The sequence below is a fragment of the Bacillus rossius genome, chromosome 15 (genome assembly GCF_032445375.1).
Source record: "Bacillus rossius redtenbacheri isolate Brsri chromosome 15, Brsri_v3, whole genome shotgun sequence".
Classification (NCBI taxonomy): domain Eukaryota; kingdom Metazoa; phylum Arthropoda; class Insecta; order Phasmatodea; family Bacillidae; genus Bacillus; species Bacillus rossius.
In genome coordinates, this window is record NC_086342.1 from 711,500 (window position 1) to 728,117 (window position 16,618).

Consider the following 16,618-nt stretch of genomic DNA (forward strand, 5'->3'; position numbering starts at 1 on the left):
AATAGGGTTCCCAACTATTTAAGTGTAATCTCTTTTATCGCATAATCGTCGCACCTACATTTCAGGCCGTCAAAATTGGGATAAAAAAAATTCTCACCTAAACGTCACATTTTGTTTTTGGTCCCGCTATTAGATGCCGAGCGCTATCAATGCTCTCATTAAAATAAGTTCACATGATTAATCATATGTTCCAACAGATTTTAAATACATTTACAGTAGAACCCTGTATGTAGTGTTCATGCCCTAGGCATTTTATGTGTGACAATTTAATTTGTGAAAGTTAAGTTACGTTCATCAGTCTCTCTCTTGCCGGACGCGCATGTGAAAGAGGCTCCGCACTCACTTGCCAGGCAGTCATGCAGCCTACGACGCCGCTGCTTGCTGGCTCACATAGCAAATGTCTTGAGAAGGGTTGACATATCATTGCAACCCAATAAAGGGGTTGTTATGCTTGTCAGTAAGTGCTCTGTGTGCCTAGACCTCTTCACGGTACAGCAGAACAGCGGGGGCCAGTACCTGGTGGTGAAGGGGGCCACGGCCGGGTGGTAGGCGGGCTGGGCGGTGGCCACGTACACCGCCTGGCGCCGGTACAGGTCCGGCTGGTGGTAGAGCGGCTGGCCGGCGGCCGCCAGCGGGTGCTGCGGCGACGGCTGCGGGGAGAGGTGCGCCGCGCCCTGCCGGTAGCCCTGGTAGCCCGAGGGCGCCGCCGCCCACGTCTTGAGGTGCTGGTCGCGGGACGAGCCCGTCACCGCCTCCCGGGCGGCGTGGGCGGCCGGCGGCTGGCTCGCTCCTGCGCACAGGCAGCCTGCACCAGCTCGATCCATCCCTCGTCACGTTTACATTACACCGACTACCAACCTTCAAGACAGTACAATTACCTGGCTTCATGTACGCTTTTGGACATACGCCATTGCTTAGCACATGCATGTCTGCAGAAGAAAAAAAAAAAAACGACAAAAAAAAAATGACAAAAAAAAATTAAGCAAAAATTGCTGTTGTAGGATTTAACGCCACACAATACTCCACAACAGGAATATGGTCAACAACAAAAACAGACATACGTGTGCTAAGCAATGGCGTAAGTTCAAAAGCCTACATCAAGTCATGCACTCCCATTGCACAAATCTTTCAAAGATAATAAAATGACCTGGGTTGTTTTTAGCTTGATATTTTTTTTTGTGGGTATTTAATATGTTAGTATGTTATGTTAACGTAAAAGTATTTTGTGTGCCCACTTTTACAGGAAAGCACCAGTACAACGAACTTCAGTTAAACGAACACTTCACTTAACCGAACTCATTGTTTGGTCCCGCCAAAAACGTATATAATAACCTTGAATTTTATTTCATCTTAACGAATTTTACGACGGTCCGTTTCTTCGTGAAACAAAAATATTCACTTGAACGAACAACCTTGAGGCACATTATGAAAAAAATTACCATCCAAAAACTTGTTCTTTATTTTTAATTTTCTTATTCAAACGTAACAGCGTGTACGTAAACAAAAACAATAACGGAACTAGTATGTGTGCGCACGTACTATCGAAATTAGTAGATTAATTCTCGTGTTTTGAAATAATATTGGAATGGTATTACGTCCGTTGTACGATACAACTAGTACATATTCTCGGATTTTCGTTTTTTGGCTACTTACATTACGATAAAATTTTGTACGGTACTTTGGCTAACCTGTGTTTTAATTTATTTTTTGAAAGTAATTTTTTTCATCACAGTCCATAGTGTTTTTGTCGTGTCTACAGGCGTGAAATTTTTTACGTTTTTCAATAGCGTTGTGTTCTTCAGTGCCGGTTGTAGAAATGAAGCGTGTGACAGAACAAAAGTGTATATGGGGGAGAAAAAAAAATAACGCAATTCATCAAAACTTTCGACCTAAGACCTAACTATTCAAAAGAATGACGATGCTTGTCGTCTTCAAATGTTTTGGAACACCATGCGTTTTGTAATGTATGCACGTGTGACTTTTCGATTGCACACGTTGGAAGGGATGACTGTAGAGGGCACATTGAATTAAAGAAACATGCGGAATATTTTATAGTCATGACGAGCAATAAATCCATATCGTAGTTTTTTCGCTACATCTGAAGAAACGAAAGTAACTAACGCAGAGTTATTGTTTACAAGTTCTGTTGTTTGTTTATAAGACAGTTCTTATCCAACCAGGATAAAAGAAGCAAATAAAAAGACAATTGTTCAAAAGTATAACTTTGCATACTTTGAATTGAAGGTTGAAAATTTCCTGTAAAATTATTGACATTTCTTACATATTCAGATGATTGTATTGTTCAAATAGTTTTTTTTTTCCTTTGATTCATTAATTTTCATTGTATTCATATGCATAGGCCTACATTTTTAATTTTTTTTTTTTTGCATATTATTGTCCTTATTTTATCTTGTGTGTGTTATAATTCCTCAGGAAAAATTTATCGTGCATGATTTACATGTACTTTTTCCATATAATTGTTATTAATGATGGGTGTGATTTGAGGTTGGCAGCTCTGCCTACAATGTGTCTCCTGACCATAGACAAAGCATCAGCAGAGAGTATGTGAACAGGTTCTTCAAGCGGCCATAGACTAATGACTGTGATACTGAACCTTAGTACACTTAAGGTGTTTCATGTGTTTATCGGTATACATATTTATAACAATGCTTATGTTTCAGTATAAAGAACTTCAGTATAACAAACTCAACTATTTTTTGGTCCCTTCATGTTCTTTATAGTGAAGCTTTCCTGTATTTTTGTTAACGTAACTATTAGCGTTAAAAAAATGGTAATATTTATCCTTACAATTTAAGCACAGAAATTTAATGTTTAAATATACAGAAGTACATTAACCTTTCCCAACACACTGGTAATTTGTTGGTATGTGCAAAATAATTAATTTTTGCAATTAAATTTGCAGTTAAGATTTTTTGAGAGTTTTCTTTAGTACTGAAAAAGCTGCTTCTTTAATTCTAAAAACTATGTTTGCTATTTTATTTGTTTCTCTTAAGGATATTTGTCTGTACTTTAAGAATTTACATAATTTTTTTTTCTTTTCTGCTAGTCACGCAAAACAAATGCAAACTCCAGGAAGGGTGCGAGAAATTATGGGTAAACGCTCCGGGTAAGGGGAATAGCTACTATTGCATACAGTTCCTGTCGCAATGTTCTCGCCCTTAGACAGATTGGGATGGACTTCCATTCACCGACTGCAGCAATTCCTGTCGGGTTTGGAAGCAATTTTCATTCACAAGCTGTGAAACTATCTCCAGTTCCTCTCTGTCCCGATCTTTCTCAAGACCACAATTCTGACCTCATGTTTTGTGGCCACGTGTAGTACACCACTGCTTGCAGACACGTTGAACAGTCCGCTGTGAAACACCAATAAATCCAGCAACTTCACACACCACCCGGCCACGGGCACGGCCAAACACGATTGCCCCATCGCCACGTCTACCCATGCATCCGCTTGAAAAATCAATGTCTCACTGATTGCTACTGTCTTTACTCACGTAGCGGCAGTAGCGCGCACATACTTAGGTGAATAATTTTGTTGTGCGGTGAACTTAAAACTCGAGAGAGGCGTTACGTGTGTACCTGTTAACACTTCTGTTAAGGAGCGGTTATTATTACAGAGTACAGCTTGTTATAAATTATGTAAGCATATTACAGTGTAGTGAACTAGCGAATACAATTCAGACTATAACCAACTATGGAGCCTTATTGATAACTCGGCACCGACGTGTTTTTTAATCATTGAAATTAAACCCGGAAATCGCAACTCCTATTCATGGCAAACAACACGCGGACGGCACGGCTGGGAGGGCTCACCTTGCTGCAGGTGGTAGTCCCGGTGCGTGGTGACTGGCACCACCAGGTGCTCGCGCGCCGCGGTCTCCCGCTTGTGGGCCGAGGGGGGAACCAGCATGTCGCGGGTCACGTGGGCCGCGGGCGGCGCCCACGAGACACGCTTCTCCCCGCCGCCACCCCCACTGCCGCCGCCGCCGCCACTGCAGCTGAAACAGTTAGTCCTGCGCCCCACCGCGCCGTCAGCACACGTCTGCACGTCTCCGCTCCCCCGCGCACGTGAACCACAACTGTGAGAAACTAGGACCAACAATGAGGTCATAAGTAGGGACAAGATTATACCAGTATAGTATTATTATTTTTTATGATTCTGTTTATTCATAACTACAGCGTGTTACTTATATTATATTTTAAAATTATTTTGGTTAATGTATATTACACTTCTACATATATAGTAATTTTTATAAGCAAGTTAAAATAAATTCACAACTATCTGTTTGTTTGGAAAATAAACCAATGTTATAATGTAAAACTGTGATACTAATAACGATGGAAGATAAAAAAAAAAAGGGAAAACTTTTCCCCATCTTTTTAAGTAGATATATTTTGGTACAAATTTTATACTAAATAAATTACATTTATTGAATTTACTGTATTAAGCAATTAGGTTATTGTTAATTTATTTTTGTTTATAAATTTTGATTAATTGAACGATTTTAGTGGCATTTTGGTGCTTTATAGGGGATTAACTTGCATTTTGGCGGTATATGGTGCTTTGACACACTGCGAAATTATTTCAGTTTAATCGCAATTCACCATATAATCTTGTTCCTAGTCATAGGACAGCTATTCTCTATGACCAGAAGCTAAAAATGTAGACGAAAATGTGAGGAGAGACAAAACAAAGAACTTGTGAGACTCGACTAAGATATGAAACAGAATTGCAAACAAAGGTTCTGGTACACCTGGTCCTATGTACACCTAGATAACAAGTTCTGATTCCTTCACAGTGTGTATAGGTTGATGAGGAAATGTTTTTTTTGCAAGAAGTTAACTTTCTTTGAATAAATTTTAGTAAACCTGTTATAACAAAGTGTAAAAAAATTATCATTATTTGTTCATTTCAGTACATGAAAGTGTAACAGCTTGAAAAATATATTTTATCATGTAAAATTTGCCTATTTTAATAAATGATCAGAAATAAATTTCAAGAACTTATAAAAATAATTTTTATGAATTATATGTGATTAGAGACACGATTATTATGGTTAATTAAATAAAACAAAAATAACATAGAAAAGCAGGTCAAAAGACTGAATAATACAAAAATGCAAATTAATACACCATATAGCACGATAATACAAGTTATATCATGGAATAAGTAGCATTTGATCACAACTTGATTCAAATCATAAAAAAAAGGAACCTTTTCACGTTTGAAATTCAAGGAAATGTCATTTCCAGACAATAAATTGAACCAAAGTGCATTAATCTGAAAGAAAAAAAAAGTAATTTGTTTTATTTTATATCTCTTATTGAATCAATTTTAAACCACAAATTTATTTTGAATGTTCAGAATGTATCTGACTCAGCCCAGTTTTTTTAAAAACTATTTTACCGTAAAAATGCCACGTATATTTATTTTTGGTGGAGTGCGAATTACAAATCAGCTTCTATAAAAATAAACAATACTAACACCCCGAGTGCTCGAGCTGGAAAGTAGGTAGACGGTACGCATGCGCCGACTGTACGGTCGTCTCACTTGCTCTCGCACAAGAGGCTGGGCGAGGAAATTATTTAAATCCTGTCGATCCCAATCAGGATAAAGAGATAAAACTTAATTAAATCAGTGCGTTGTCACCGGTCCTCGATGAGTGTACGAAGTTTAGATTAAATCTGTCCGTGGGAACAAATCGAGTGAAAAGGAGTCGGTTACAAACACACAGGTGAAGCTAATATAAAGCGTGTAAAAACGACGACACTGAAATCGTCCATTCCGAAAGCAAGGCCACGTGACCTCGTCTCTACTGACCCGCTGTAGACGATGTGCTGGTCGGGGGCGGGGGGCGGGGCGGCCCCCACGGAGGCGCTCACGTACTGGTAGGCAGCGGCCGGCTGCCCCGCCTCCTTGCACTGGTGCGAGTAGTCCCCGTGGTGGTAGTCGGGCAGGCCAGGCTCCCGCTTCGTCGCCACCGCGCCCAGCATGCACTCCGACTGCGCCTTGGCCAGCAGGCGCTTCTTCTGGGACTGCGACGCGCCCGCCGAGTAGTTGGAGCTGCGGGCGTGAACACACACGCGTCAGCATCCGCTCTCCCTTCACTGCAGCTGTGCTCTGTGGGCGAGTCCTTCAGTGCTCGCCGGCGACGTGTGAACTCATAACTCGTGTATTCTCATGTTGTTCATGTTGCAAACGTTTGTAAATTAAACGAACGAAATCCATCTGCAAATAATTATTTCAAACAGAAAAACCTTACCTTTGAATATATATACTGTATAGTTTGAATATATATACTGTATAGAAGTCGCTAGCCCAGGTTAAAATTTCTAATACGGTTTTGAGGTAGTTGGTTAATTCACCGCCGCAATCGCCACCATCTCTAGGGCATCGACTCGTGGTGGTCCCTAGCGGAAAAGTGTCGAACTCTTCAAACACACCATCCCCCTCCCGTTGAACGACCTTGAGCTGCAGTGAATGATGGGTGGGGGGTGGAGGGGAATGACAGCGGGCGACAGTGCTGCGCTCTAACGTGTAAATAACAACCTAAGACGATACAGGGCGTTACTGCAGCGCACTGCAGCAGTGAAGTTCCCAAGCTGCTCATCATACGCTCCTGAAAAACGTGGAGTAAATCCTATCCACTCGCGACTTCTATACAGTATATATATTCAAAGGTCATTGTGACGTAATTCTGTTTTTACATTTTTTTTAATGTAAATATTTTTATATGTATATTCAGATATTTAAGGATTTTTATTTGGAAAAGACTTTAAACTATATTTTTAACTGGTTAATATCTACTAGATTAATTTTATTTAAATGCATTTTTTTTTTTTAAATTTCATTTACTCTCAATATTGTTTTTATGTCTATATTTTTCATTAGGGTTTATTTGGAAACTTACATTATTTTCCTTGAACACTGTGTTTTGTTTTGACCTAGCCAAAAGATTTAGCATCCAAATTCAACTACATTAACTATACAGCTATTTATTTTTGTAGTGCTCATCACTTGTTAGGTTAAAAAGGGCCCTCACTACAACAAGCAGTCCCTCGAAGCTCGCCACGCACCGAACGCACCTGATCTGCGGCTCGTGCTTGATCTCGCGGACGGGCGGCACCTGGGCGTGCGAGTGCGTGTGGGTGTGCGTGTGCGTGTGGTACATCTGGGACGGCGGCTGCAGCTGGTGCTTCTCCGGGCTCTTGTGGTCCTCCCCGTCGCTGTCCGCCACCGTCACGCACGAGATCACGTTCTTGCGCTGCCGCCCGCCGGCTGCCCGCGACGGCGTCGACTGGGCGCTGCGCAGACGCAAACACGTGACCCCGCCGTATCGCCTCCTCATCCTCTCCGCATCCGCCCGTGAAAAGTTTGAATTTGAAAATGGACATGATAAAGAAACACACAGAAGGGGAGAGGGGGGGGGGGGGGGGAAAATACTTGCTGGTTGCATTAGTAACAAATGCTCCAAGAGACTGAAAAAAAATAATCCGACAGGTTGTGGTCAAATAAGTAAAGTATTAGAGACAAATAGAAAATGTCAAGAGGAAGAAGTGCTTGATAAGGAATGAAGAGACATTTAGGCATGATTTGGGCATGTACAATGGAAGATTACAGAATACCCAATACCAACGGAGAAAAAAGGAAATGGAACACCCGGGAGAGAACCACTAACACGATAGAATCGATAAAAATCAATCAGTAGTTCCCACTCGTACAAAAAAAAAACAAGAACTTTGGTTCCTTCAGAAATGTCACAAGGTTGCACTGTCAAAAATACAAATACTGCTTAAAGAATATTTACACGAACAAATTGCTGTCACATTAGCAGGGCCTGAAAATATAACTATTCTAGACAATTTAGGACTGTACAGGTAAACCATTTACAGTAATTTACAAGAGAAAAGTAAAAGAATTACTGAAAATATCTTACAAAATATAATCCTGATCTATATACAATTCCAAACCATCACACACATTACACATTATTTCAAATTTTCTTAACAAGAATTAAAAATGGGGAACAAGAATTAAAAATGGGGAAACTAATATAATTAACCAAACATTAAATACACAAACAAACAAACAAACACACTCACGCACAGAATGCATCTTTTCTGAACCAGACACACATAGCATGTAGAGGATATATTTTGTACTGCAATTAAATGCTTAATACATAGGTATAAAAGAATCATATATTTTAATCCAAAATTATCAATCTATCAAAACAAATAAATGTATACAGCTTTGAAAACTCCAAATTAAATGGAATTAGTATCTTTTACGCAAAAATAAAATCTTTTTCCCAAATTAATTTACTTTTTAAATTCCATTGTAACCAACATAAAACATTTTAAAATTTCTCAACCATCACGCTCACAATATGTGACAGAAAATGTTTAAAATTATTGAGTACAAAGATAACATCCAACACTATATTCTTTAGTTAAATTAAATCAAAGAAGTGTGTGTATGAGTGTGTGTCTGTGCATGTGTGTGTATGTGTATTTAAAGCAATCAAACTTTACAACACAAAAAGTTAATAATAAATAATTATACTACTCTACATGTTAGCTACAATTCATTAAATCCCAGTTCACAATTCCGCAGCACCTAACCGTGAGTAAGCATGGCTACTAGACAGTGAGGTTAGTACCAACTTAAACAGCAAATGCTGCATGCAATTATAATGTTTCACTATTTCTTCTGATTTCGATAAAAATGGTTAAGTGCTCATTGCAATCTGCCTTTTTTTTTTGCGATACCACAAAATTAATGTAATTAAAACCAATAATGAAAATAATGAACGAAAAGCAGACTAGGACAACCTGTATAACTAGCTCACTACAGCAAAGTCCATAACCGGCTAAGTAGGGGTGAGTGGCCCCAACACGCATTCGTTCCAAATTTTGGCCAAAATTTGCATCTGAATGGTTACAAACTCACCCCAAATTTCAACCTGGTAGCTGCACTAGGAACAAAGATAAAAATACCACTAGTATTTTTGGTTAAGATTTTTTTTTCTCAAGATCTACTGGACCGATTTTTATGAAGAAAAAATATGTGTTGTAAATATATTCAAGGCGATTCACAGAAAAAAAATCAAGAACCTAATCCCACAAACATAACTACCTAAAAAAAAATTATTTTAATTTTCATGATTTTTTTTTGGTCACTTTCTCACGAGATACAATTACCAGTTTTTTTCTATTAGACAATCGGACCTCTTTCTGCAACATATAATTTTTCCAAGTCGATCAAAGAGGTGGAGCATAGTTGGTCCGGGTTTATTCCTAGTAAGCTCAAACCACCAGTAACAGAATGGATGTTGTCACAAATCGGTGGATTATCTCACGAATACGCCAGTTTCATCAACTGAAAACATTCCATTGCTGCTTCCTCTCATTTCAGTTCACCAACAGTATCATTCTGCCACCCGTTAGCTCGTTTCAGTTCACCAACAGAAACATTCCATTGCTGCTTCATCACGTTTCCAATTCACCAACTGCAGCATTCTCCAGCTGCTTTATCTCGTTTCCGTTCACTAACTAAAGTATTACATCTCTGCTCCATCTCATGTCAGTCCACCAACAAAAAGCATTCTGCCGCCGCTTCATATCGTTTCAGTTGTTCACCAACTGAAGCATTCCATCGCTGCTTCCTCATATCTCATTTCAGTCCACCAACAGAAGCATTGTTGTTGCTTTATCTTGTTTCACCTCTCATCCAGATTAATTGACCTCTACTTGAACAAGAACAGTCAAATACCATATTTCTTGCCATGTATGAGCACCAACACCGGATAGATCCATGGTTGTAAATCTTCTAGCACGGATGGCAGACTAGTTACCACGTCAAAGTGCTCAATGACATACGATAAAACTTACTTCGTTCAAAACTTCTGATGTTAAGAGTAAATATTTGTCGATAGCACGATCAAAAGATGAGGATCAAGAAGGTACTGTGCTAGAGCAGTCAACATGCATTAATGAATTTTTAAAAAAAGGGTTAGCAGAAATGCTACGTTCCAGTTGTGTCAGGATACAACAAATGAACCGATCTCTCAAGTATACACAAAGAAGTTTGGAAAAAGTTTAAAAACAGGAGTAGGGTGTGTTAAAAGATTAATTTAGAATTGAGGGTTTGTGAACATCACAAATTATTTTGCCTCTTCTCTCTCTTACCCGCACCAACCCTTATTCATATCAACATTTTTATACCCCTCCGTAATCCTTTCGATGCCTCCCTTGCGGCCTACGCGACAAAAGGCAGAGAGCAAGCGAGCGGGAGCGTGTACCTGCGGAGCGCCTCGTCTTGCGACGCCACTGTCAGCACGGAGGGGCAGTCGGAGCTCGGGTGACGCGACAGCCCTACGCTTGTGCTGTAACACGCACTGCAGTTCCTATCCTTACAGCTACAAACACCCAAACAACAGCAGTCAGCCACAACTCGGGCACAACCTGCACACAACGCTACCGCTACGCAACCGTCACTGTCAACGTCAGGTAGATGTGCTTACGCGTAGCATGCTGGAGGTAACCATTAACACATGTACAACACACAAGAGCAGACAGAAAGAAGCAACCAACACATTTTACACACTAAACCACTTTGCCATTATATTATTGTAATAACTAACCAAAAAAAATATTGTTTTATCTTGCATAATCCTTGTGGCTTAGTTGGAGCTACAGCAGGCAAAAATAATTTAATTTATATTGATTTGCAATGTCCTAGTTGGTGACAGTATTTTCTGTAAATTGGAAGTTACAAAAATTTAACACATCATAATACATACTGTTCAATGTTTGGGGCCTTAACTATTTGCTTAGCAAACTGCTGATATTTAATACATCAGGATAATAAAGGTTTAAAATGACCTTAAATATTTACCGTGTAGCCCAGGACTGGCAGTGAGAATAAATATGAACTTTGTTACAGGGTCAAACTATTCATAAAATAATGTCTAACCCCAAAGTTATTAGGAATACATGCCCAAAGAACATGAAATGAGACTAATTATTTAAATTATTTAAGGACACTGGGTGCGTAGCACACTCAATTCTGGTCGTCTAACACAAGAAATGCGTTAAGAATTTGTGCATGCACAATTCTTTGGTAACAAGTGAATGCATGGTCCTCTGATCGTGAAATTGCTATTGTATAAAAGAACAAAGAAACTTGACATTCATCAGTCAGTGATGGCAAACAATGCTGTCTTTCTTAAAAACTTAACTACGTAAGATCCAATAAAAAAAATTAACAAGTCCGAGGTAAATGGTACAAAAAGAGGTAGAGAAGAAACAGTGTTAATAAATAGGTCAAGAAAACAAAATCTGAAGAAAAAAAAAGTACTTACGAAAGGGGATACTGCTTGCTGGATTCTTCAGTAATAAAACAACGCAGCCCTTTAAGTTAGTAAAAATTTCCTCGTTATAAAGACTGTAGATCCAGGACAATACCAAAATTATCATTATGAAAACGCCTGAACGGTCTAAGCAAACGTGTCTGTGTGAAGCAGAGTTGCATAGGTTTGTAACTTCCCTCAGAGCAAAAAGAGCAAGTTAACTATTCTTCAGAACAAAAAAAGGACAAGGAAAAACATTGCAGTGTGTTTGGAGCTTGTGGGATAGAGTTTAAGGCAACATTCAAAGATAATTGTGAATTGAAAGTTAGAGATAGTTTGTGAGAAAGTGTTCGTAAATTATTTGGCAAAAGGGAGCTGAAAGAGTCACTGTTTTTGGCAGATTACGTTTGTACTTTATTTCTAACTTTCAGCACAACAATGCCAGTAAGGGAATAAACTATGCAAGATCAAACAACACAAATACAAAGAAAACACCATCTGCTCTCCAACAAATTACAAAGCAGTAAACTATCTAAAGACATTTCTGAAGGGACTTAAGTATTACATATTACTCACTAAACACTTTTTTTTTTAAATCTGTGTAATCACTAGTAATGTACAATATCAATTAAATTAATTCCTAGGGGTGTATGAATAAATGTTAACACAAATAGTTGTGAACAGCAACTACTAAACTATTCACATTCAGAGCTAAAACACCAAAAGTAAAAACTGTAAATATTTACAGGGATGTATGTTTATTTCTTTGTGATCTATCAACGTTTTATGTTGTTTATATGTATATTAATTAACATAAACCTCAATGATTTTTTAAAAAGTTTAGACTGTGAATTCAAAAAATAAAAAAAAAGGTTAATAAATCCCAATGTTAGCAGGGATGCCAACTTCTACTTTCTTATGATCATTCTATATAGTTTGTAATATTTAAAAAAAATATTAAAGTAAGTTTATCCAATTATATTTGAGAATTAGTTTTTGGTTATTCACTGGGTTTTCATCTGGAAAAATTAATTGTCTGTTTCGCTTTCTTCTACTACAAAAACAATCGGTAACTGAACAATAATAAATTACACATTGTTTTTATTTGTGTACAATTTGCTATGGGGTACAAAAATTTAAAATGAATTTTTGCATGTCAGCATAAACAGAAAATAATCTTATTTACACAAAATCTTAGCGAGCCACCAGTGTCCTTGGGGTACTTGGTAGGCATAGCCTGCAGTGCTCATAAACAACTTAAAAAGGAATTTGTAATATTTTAAATAAAGTTATTTCCACAAAATTACCATAAATGTATACCATTAAAAGTGATGGAAATTAATGTTCTCAGAGTTGAATACTTACTGAACAATAATAATAAAAAAGTTTAATCTGGAAATTTTATTCCAGCAACAAGAAAACTGCAGAATCTAAAACCTGAATATGTCATGATCTAAAACCTGAAAATGCCATGAAATCTCACACAGGTAGTCAACTTTAATATTGAATTTAAAAGTTAACCAATTTTTAGAAAATATATTTTTTAACTAAAAAAAGTCTTTAAAGTTATGAAGTTTTTTCCTTAATTTTTTTAAATTTCATTTTAAGGTAAACCAAAACATGCAACATCCATGACATAGGCCTAGCTACTCAAGCAAAAAATGCATAATAAATGTGTTTTTTGTGCTTTGTTCACCTACATTTATACAGATCTTAAATCTTATTTAAATACAAGTAGTATTTCCATGTTAATATTACTAATTGTCTTATTTTCTACTGAGAGGCCACGGACACACGGAATAACCAATGTACCAATTAGTTTTTAAAATGTTTCTTGCAGAATGATGTGGGATTTGTTGGTTACCATGTGCTGTTTTATGATGCCAGGTGGGTAACTGTTTACTAGTATATCTTTTAAGTGATTATATTAATCAACAACTGTTTTCTTGTCAGAACAAATTATTTCTGCTCTGTTAGAGTGTGGGTTATGCCAGTTTTGGTGCTGGTTGGCTGGTTGGAATTGAAGTGCAGGTCATTGTTTGTAAGTGTCAGTTTCCTGTACACTTTGGTGATTTATCAGTTTACCTTGGAGACTACAATACTTAGCATTCCGGATTCGCCCAGACTCATCACAAAATCCCATGTTCATCTAAAAAGCTGTGTAAAAACATTTTGAAGTTGTCCACATCATCTTGGTTAGCAGACTGTTTTACACCGCTAATCTGTGGTTTCCCTCACTTGCTTTAAATTGTTCAGCGGCTTAGATTTCTTTATTAAAGTGCAAAGCCTTTTCTTTTAGCAAAGAACCTGAGATAAGCAATCCATAGTCTCTTATTTAGGTAAACCAAAGATAAAAAGCCTCATTAACTTTGTTGTTAGTAGCTTTCGTCATAATTTTCAATTTTTTTACTCCACTTGTTGAAGCGTGCGTTGAGCACTACTTCTCAATCTCACTTCTCCTTTATCCTAGTCACTCACAGACTCGTTCCTGCTCCGTCAACAGCAATTTTCTTAGCTTTCACCAGCATCCAACCTCTTTAGAGCACAAAACTTGATAACAATAAAAAATATTATCTGTAAAATATGTACAGTAACACCGGTTAACAATAACAACGGCAAACACTCCTGACACACAGTTTATAAAATCACTTGCAAAACAGTGACTTTAAAAAACCCAAAACGGACTGCAGGTAGCAAGCGGCAAGCAGAGGTTGAGAACGAAGGAAGGGGTTCCCGGAAAAGAGCCACTGACTTGAGTGAAGGCAGTAACCCCGCTCGCAACAGACCAGACGTGCAAACAACATTCCAGCTGCAACTTTCACTTTTTCATCCCACCCATTCAACACACTATATCACACACAAATTTCGCTAACAAAATTGAAACAAATTAGTTTGGAGATATGTCAGGATATGGGAGGGTCCGGATATGACAGGTTGTACTGTACCAAAGTCTGCTGGTTTCTACAAAACAAGTGACAATTTCGTAGACGCTGTATTAGCGTACATCGTAACCCTATTCAACCACCCGTGAGTGATGTTATGCCATTTTGCAAGATTATGTGAAGGCGATAAAATCTAAATTTATCAACCCCGCATATTTTTCAGGGTGTGGTTTCAGAGAACTTAAATTTAAATTTTGCCACACATTTTAATGAATTTTAGCTACAATATTTTTGAGGCAAATGCAGAAAATTTAAATTTAGAATTTGAGAGCTAATTAGTAATTATTTAAATAGCTTTAATTATGTTGTTACCCTTAATGTAGGCATTTATGAATATGAGTCATATTATTTTAATATCAATATTAGTATTCTTGTAATGCCTGGTTCGGTAGTTATACAAAAAAAAAGAACATGCATGATACAACAGCTCATTGTTCTGGATCAACATGTAGAGTATCAGGTTCTATAAAATAAGGCAAATAAGAACTGAGATGAAAGGTTGGTTGGTTAGGTTAAGATAGGTTAGCTGCATAATAAAAAAATTAATGTATTATTTAATAATTTAAATATTGTAACAAATATTTATTTCAGCTTATTTAACCTAACAATTAGCTATCCAATTTTCCAGAAATTGTTACATTTTTTAGTGGGATTCTAATTACTATTCTAATTCAATATTTGTATCAGTAAATAATTTGGTATTTGTATTCAATTCAAACAAAAAAAAAAAGATATCTGTACAGGCCTATCATTATGTCTTTAAAGAATTATCACATACTTTTTTTTCTGGTAGTTCCTACCTGACCAAGATGTTGCACTTCTGTGTTGTCGGCAGCCATGTTGTTTTTCGTTTACATAAGATAACCTTACCGTAACCAAACAGTCACACTTTCAATCTTCATACGAACTACAATGTGACCGTTTTAAAGCTAAATGTTTGTCACAGGAACATCACTTACTTGCTCGAAGCGGCAATGCAGGCCGTCCCGGGATACTGTCCAGTCTAGGGAGCCAGACACGGATAACCACTCACCATTTGGTGGGAGTCTCATCCTCGCTGTCGGATATGGTGATGACGGAGACCGCCGGCGACGGCGTGTCGTCTATCGTTATCGTCTGCTGCCTCGCGGCAACTCCGGCCTGCGCCTGCAAACAAGACGCGCACGCATGCAGCAACCTGCCTCCAGCATTAATATTGTAAAAATTTCAATAACTATCAACCACCAGCTTCCAATGAACCTGCAAAAAATTAAGCTGGTAAAATTTAGTTTTTCTAACCAATAACTAGAACCAAGATTACATGGTGAGTTTCAATAAAAACCAAAAAGCGTGTCTATGCACCATGCAACACTAAAATGTAAGTTAATACACCATTAAGCACCAAAATGCAACTACTGCTATCATGAAATCATACAGCATTTTTGATCAAAACTTAACTCAAAACACAAAAATTTAATATATTATATTCGATGAATGTAATGTTTTCAGCATCAAGTTTTTACAAAAATGTACGAACTGAGTAGAGTGGAAAAATATATTTGATCTTACAATTGTTATTAGTAACTCATTTACACATTATGATGATGGTACATTTTTCAAACAAGTATTTGCAGATTTATTTTTGTTGTTCCGAGTGCATCATCCAGAAGTCAAACTGACAGAGTTGGTGAAATACTTTTTAACGTGTGTGTGTCATACGCGTTCAATAACATAAACACTAAAATTATTTTTTTTTGCCAGTTTCCTTTTGTAGGCATCTGTTTGTGTGTCCCTGATAAAAAGCCTGCAATATTCAACTAGCATACTTGGATTCCATCGTCCACTGAAATGCTTTTCAAACACAGAGATGCCCTGGAGAAACCTTTCCCCATGATCATCACTAATTGCGCCAAAGTTTTGAAGAAAGAAGTCCAGATGTCAGTCTTTAATGACATATTGCAACCTATAACATGAAACGTAAGTATTTCACCATGTCACCAACAAGATCTTCACAGTTTTCAGCTTTCTCATTTCCAAGGAAACATGAGCACACTGATTTGAATGCCAGCCAGGCAACTTTTTCTGCTTCTGACAGTTAATTTTCAAACTCTCCCAATCACAAAAGACTTCTTTAAATTGTAAGCCAATAAAAACACGGACCTGTGGGACGGGCTGTACGGCCTGGTGCAGGTGCAGCTGGCTGCCTTGCTGCTGTTGTTGCTGGTGTTGTTGCTGTTGTTGCTGCTGCTGCTGCTGCTGCTGGTGTTGCTGCATCAAGTGGCTGTGGTGCTTGCAGTGCCCTGCACCACCGAGGCGTGGTGC

At 37.9% G+C, this 16,618-nt stretch overlaps 1 protein-coding gene across 1 annotated transcript in view; it reads right to left on the reverse strand.

The window, feature by feature from the left end:
* Positions 1-16,618, reverse strand: part of LOC134539609 (homeodomain-interacting protein kinase 2) — a 52,243-nt gene that overhangs the window by 10,990 nt on the left and 24,635 nt on the right. The window contains exons 15-21 of the mRNA XM_063381785.1: positions 16,457-16,596; positions 15,351-15,463; positions 10,326-10,409; positions 7,108-7,326; positions 5,843-6,085; positions 3,835-4,034; positions 517-805 (exon numbers count right to left, since the gene is read on the reverse strand). Coding sequence (XP_063237855.1) covers positions 517-805; positions 3,835-4,034; positions 5,843-6,085; positions 7,108-7,326; positions 10,326-10,409; positions 15,351-15,463; positions 16,457-16,596 — 1,288 coding nt within the window. The remainder of the gene's footprint in view (positions 1-516; positions 806-3,834; positions 4,035-5,842; positions 6,086-7,107; positions 7,327-10,325; positions 10,410-15,350; positions 15,464-16,456; positions 16,597-16,618) is intronic.